This window comes from Propithecus coquereli, unplaced genomic scaffold (assembly GCF_000956105.1).
Source record: "Propithecus coquereli isolate 6110/MARCELLA unplaced genomic scaffold, Pcoq_1.0 Scaffold643, whole genome shotgun sequence".
NCBI classification, from domain to species: domain Eukaryota; kingdom Metazoa; phylum Chordata; class Mammalia; order Primates; family Indriidae; genus Propithecus; species Propithecus coquereli.
Window position 1 is genome coordinate 528602 of NW_012152430.1, and position 6217 is coordinate 534818.

At 36.9% G+C, this 6217-nt stretch overlaps 1 protein-coding gene across 2 annotated transcripts in view; it reads right to left on the reverse strand.

Annotated features, from left to right (window-relative positions):
- GABRA3 (gamma-aminobutyric acid (GABA) A receptor, alpha 3) overlaps positions 1–6217 on the reverse strand; it is a 270276-nt gene that overhangs the window by 98179 nt on the left and 165880 nt on the right. For both annotated transcript variants that reach the window (XM_012659949.1, XM_012659948.1), the window contains one exon: positions 5181–5401. In XM_012659949.1, the coding sequence (XP_012515403.1) occupies positions 5181–5401 (221 nt within the window). The remainder of the gene's footprint in view (positions 1–5180; positions 5402–6217) is intronic.

The following is a 6217-nucleotide window of genomic DNA, read 5'->3' on the forward strand; positions in this document are numbered from 1 at the left end:
TCACTACAGCCTGGTAGTACAGCTTAAAGTCTGGTAAACTGATACCTCCCAGTTTGTTCTTTTTACTTGCTTCTATGTCAACCTCAATAAAAAACAGAATGATGGGCCACCTGGCATAATGCTAATCACTGTGCCCAGGAGAAGGCAATGTGGTAAATCACGTACTGGCTCTTAAAAGGCTTCCTGTCCTCCCTCAGACTGATGCATCCTTTTTTACACTCACATTTGGTTAGCCAAAGCAAGCCATTTGTCCATGCCTAACTTCAAGCCTCAAGGGAAGTATAATGCTACCCTGTACCCAGATGGAGATGAACTGAAAACATTGGAAAGTGGCAGTATTAACTACCACACTTAGCTTTAAGATACTGCACACTAGTGGTTCTATTTACATCTCCCTTACTTTTCCTTCCTGGTCTCCTTCAAAGATTCTTCTTTCTCCCTGCTGCCTTAATGGTAGTAATGCTATATGATTGGATCCTCGGGGTAATTTTCTTCTCCCTCTACACACTTTCCTGAAGTTATCACATTCATTCTCATGGTTTCAATTTGTCCTGATATACTAACAATACCAAACTTTATATCTCTAGCTTGTATCTCTCCCAATCTTAAGACTTGAATATCTAACTGCTATTAGACTTTTCTCTGTGAATCATCTAAATCATCTCAAGCTTATCCTGTCCAAAATTAACTTCACAGACTTATCTAAATTTGTCCTAACTTTCATATGGTATATTCCAGTTTGTAGGACCATAATGCACCATTGTTATTTGGGGTGCCTACAACTTTGACAACCCCTCCTTTCTGTCATTCTGAAGTTGTATGTATTTACTGCTTATTTCTTCCATGTATCTCACTTTCTCCATCTTAATCCACTGCTCCAAATTAGAACTTCATCACTTCTCACCCAGACGATTTCAGTTGTTTCTTAGCCATTTTCCCTAATTCCACTCTTGTGACCTTCAAACATATTCTTTACACAGTATCTGCAGAGGCATGCATAAAATAGAAAACTGCCTTCCTCATTCTCTCGCTTAAAATATGTCATTCCTAATATAATTCACCGCATAAATAGAACTAAAAACAAAGACCACATGATCCTCTCAATAGGTGCAGAAAAAGCATTTGACAAAATCCAGCACCCTTTTATGATAAGAACACTTAATAAAATAGGCATACACGATACTTACCTAAAAATGATAAAAGCCATATATGACAAACCCACAGCCAACATCATACTGAAAAGGGAAAAATTGAAAACATTCCTGCTTAGAACTGGAATCAGACAAGGTTGCTCATTATCACCACTGATTTTTGATGAAGCAACAAGAACATACACTGGGGAAAAGAATTCAATAAATGGTGCTGAGAAAATTGGATAGCCACATGTAGAAGACTGAAACAGGATCTGCACCTCTCACCTCTCACAAAAATCAACTCACAATGCATAACAGACTTAAACCTAAGGTATTAAACTATAAGAATTTTAGAAGAGAATGTTGGAAAAACTCTCACAGACATTGGCCTTGGCAAAGAATTTATGAAGAAGACCCCAAAAGCAATCACAGCAACAACAAAAACAAATAAATGGGACCTGATCAAATTAAAAAGCTCTTGCATAGCCAAACAAACTATCACTACAGCGAATCAACAACCTACAGAATGGGAGAAAATATTTGCACGCTATACATCCGATAAAGGGCTAATATCTAGAATCTATATAGAACTCAGGAATATCAGTAAGAAAAAAATCAAATAACCCCATTAAAAAGTGGGCAAAGGACATGAACAGAAACTTTTCTTTTGTTTAATTTTTATATCAAAAAAAGTAAATGGGGGGCTGTAACACTCAGGGGCTGGGCACGCCCCCGCCCTCACTCCCCCAGACGGAGATGGTGGGGAAAGGACCGGGACACCCGAGCCACCTTCCCAGTCGGGCCTTCTCAGCTGTCCCAGAGCCAGTTGTGGCACACCACCAGCAGTGGAAATGCTATAAGAAGATAAACTGATGACCAAATAAACATATGAAAAAATGCTCAACATCTCTAATCATCAGGGAAATGCAAATCAAAACCACAATGAGAGTATCACTTAATTCCAGAGAGAACAGCTTTTATCAAAAAGTCTCAAAACAACAAATGCTAGCTAGCATGGATGCGGAGAGATAGGAACACTCATACACCACTGGTGGGACTGCAAACTAGTACAACCTTTATGGAAAGTAATATGGAGATACCTCAAAGAGATACAAGTAGAACTACCATTTGATCAACCAATCCCACTACTGGGCATCTACCCAAAAGAACAAATGATACTCTATGAGAGAGACATCTGCACCCGAATGTTTATAGCAGCACAATTCACAATTGCAAAGATGTGGATACAACCCAAGTGTCCATCAATATATGAGTGGATTAATAAAATGTGGTATATGTATACCATGAAGTACTATTCAGCTTTAAGAAACAATGGTGATCTGGCATCTCTTGTATTCTCCTGGGCAGAGCTGTAGCCCATTCTACTAAGTGAAGTATCGTAAGAATGGAAAAACAAGCACCACATGTACTCACCATCAAATCGGTACTAATTGATAAACACGATGTGCATATATGGAAGTGACATTTATTAGGTGTCCGGCAGGTGGGTGGGGGAGGGGATGGGTAAATGCGCAACTAATGGGTGTGGTGCACACTGTCTGGGATGGGCACATTTGTAGCTCCAACTCAGGCCATGAAAATACAATATATGTAACCTAAATGTTTGTACCCCTGTAAAGTTTTTGAAATAAAAAAAAGAAAATAAGCTAAAGAAGGAGTGAATAGAAGAAAGACATACTTTGCTGAAGGCCATGCTTTTGTAAATTGCTTGATCATATGAATTAATTTATTAGTCTAATGCAGGAATTGACAAACTTTATTTGTAGAGGGCCAGATAGTATCGGTATTTTAGGCTTTGTGGCCATACAATCACTCTCACAACTACTCAACCCTACCATACGTGAAAATAGCCATAGGCAATATGTAACTGAATGGGTGTAACTGGGTTCCAGTAAAACTTTATTTAAAAAACAAAAGTCATTCCATTCTTCAGAACTGCTTACCTGGTTTTCTCTGTCCAGAATGCCCTTCCTCTCTTCCTTCTATCCCCTACCTACAAGTTTCATGACAACATTCTACTTATTTAATAATATAAAAATTAATGCTAATACCAACAATCAGGAGCTTAGCTGTTCCCTCATCCAGGGACTGTTTTATCAACCTGATCCAAAAGAATAAGTTAGATCACCCTCCTTTGTCCTACCATAATTATCCACATGTTTAGTGTTTCAGTTAATATTATTTGTGATTATCTAATTAGTCTTTCTCCCCTATTATATTATGATTGTCCTGAGGACAGACACCATGTTTTATTAATATTTGCATACCCAGAATTTAGTTTAGGGCCATGTATATATTAGGAAGTCAAAATACGTTTGGTGAATGAATAAAAACTTGTCTTTCTTCCATCCACAATTTCCCTCCCTCTTGTTCATCTTCTCTAGTGTCCCTTACCCTATTTCTCTATGACTGCTCTTCTTTTTTCCCATCTACTACATCCTCTTCACCAAATTTGCCTGTATCTTTAGGATATGCTAATACCTAGCCTCTTTATTTTACTCTATCTTCTCCTTTATCTTCTCAAATTTTTCTTTTTCCATCTCTTCTCATATTCTTTCTCTTTTCTCCACCCTTATCTCCCTGACATACATATATATACACACACACCAACATATATATACATGTATATACATATATATATAATTTGATTTATATATATAAATTCTGGAAAGGAGGTATATATATATGTATGTGTATATAGATAATATATGCACATACACATTTATGATCTATCTTCTCCCCTCTCCACCCTCTTCTTCTCATTTCTATCTACTTTCATTGTTTTCTCCTCTGTTCTATGTTCATTTCTCCTCCAGTCTCTCATCTCCTCTCTCATCTAACTTTTCTCTTTTTTAAGTATTTATTTGTTATCCTTTCTTCCCTAGCTCTCTTCCTGTCTTTCAAATTCTTGTAGGAAAAAAAAAACAATAAATAGCAAATTTGAAATAATGAGCAATTAGTACACAGACAAATGCACTTCATCTATTCACCACATATTTACCAGGCATGCATTATCTGAGTTTCATTGTGCAAAATAACAAATACATCAATTTCAAATAGCCATAGAACCTGTACTGAAGGATTGTACCTATTCTTTCAATAAAGGTTTGCTCAGTTACACAAAATCAACACTCACTAATGTAGGAGGAATCTTTAGGATGTAATAACTGACAGCAAAAGAACAATCAAAAGCATAAAAGCAAACACGAAAACCAAGAAAGTTTTTTAGTGTTGGGGCAAACAATCTTATTGCACTGCAAATGCTTTCAAAGTTATTCTTTTTGAGAGCAAAATTCAATGCCTAATAACTCTAATGAGAACGACAATAATAAGTCATTAAATACATAAAATGATGATGTTTTTATGCATTGGGAAGTAGAAAAGTATAATATATATTTTATATTTAATGAAGATTTCAATGCCAACATATATATGCTTTACATATATATATATATATATTGTGTTTAAAAAGTATCATCTTAAGTTATTTGGAAATTTCACTTATATCAAACTCCTCAGCACCCCAGGCAATGTGGCATAAAATAAATGTTACTGTAATTTTGAATTTATATATATAAAACGCTGTTTCAGAAAACACTCATCATTATCTCATTCAATTCACATAACTCTACATTATAGGGGTATTTTGTTGCTGCAGTTAAACCTAGTCTATTCTGATGTTCATGCTGATTTATATGTTTTTGTGAGTTTGTGTATTTAAGTGTCCTTGAGTATGTGTATCCCTCTGCGTTAGTCCACATGTGTCTTTGAGTATGCATACATTAATACATCATGAACATGTATCTGTGTGTCTCAGAATAGTCATACGTGTAACTATATATGGGTATCTAGAATATGTATATCTGTGAGTATGTATACATGCAAATATATTAGGAAGTATATACATATATGTGCATTTCTAATCTATAAACTTGACAGAATTTTTAGTAGATAAACTAAAACATGATGCTTTCAACCCCAGTCCTACTGCCAATGTACTTTGAGCAGGGCCCACCACTCTCTGACCTCATTGTGTAGAGAAGGGTCCCGTTGTCCACCAGTCTGAGCAGCTTATTGGGTGTGGTCATGTTATGAGCCACCGATTTCTTGCCATTGTGGAAGAAGGTGTCAGGAGTCCAGATCTTACTAGCCAGGAGATTGTTCAGTGGAAGGATCTTCATGGGTCCATCAAATTTCAGTCTTTCGTCATGCCATGTCTGTCGAAAAAATACATCAATAGTGTACTCCTAGGGACAAAGAGAGAGAACAATGTTTCAGTAAAGTTCTGAGAAGGGTCCACATTACCTTCAGCAACTATTAATTACCTTGAAATATTTCCTCTGGTGCAGAGAAGAAACAGTCTATTAACAGTAGTTGCTGGTAAGAAAGGCAAATGATTATGATTGAGAAACAAAGCCATGGTGATCAACAAATATGGACAAGGCTTTGTTTAGGAAGGTCACAGCCAACGCTGACCCACACATCAAACAAGCTGACCATAAGACTTTGCCTTTCGAAAAGACAAGAGCTCTCTTCTCTATGCAGCGATGTTTTTGTTTTTGTTTTGTTTTGTTCTATTTTTTGTTTGTTTTTTTACAGAGTCTCGCTCTGTTGCCCAGGCTAGAATGCTGTGGTATCAGCCTAGCTCACAGCAACCTCAAACTCCTGGGCTCCTGCCTCAGCCTCCAGAGTAGCTGGGACTACAAATGCACACCACCACGTTTCTATTTTCAGTAGAGACGGGGTCTCATTCTTGCTCAGGCTGGTCTCGAACTTCCTACCTCAAGCAATCCTCCTGCCTCGGCCTCCCAGAGTGCTAGGATTACAGGCGTGAGCCACCACACCTGGTCTGCGGTGACATCTTTATAAGAACAAACTCCTTACCTGATCTCTCCTGTTGAATGATCCCATATGAACATCAAAGGCCAATATAACAATTACCATAATACAATATTATGAGCTTCAAAAACAAAACCTTATTATTTTAACACATATTTCATCTGAGCCTCAAAATAATAATATGTCTGATGGGTGAATAGCTTATTATCTTTAATAAATAATTA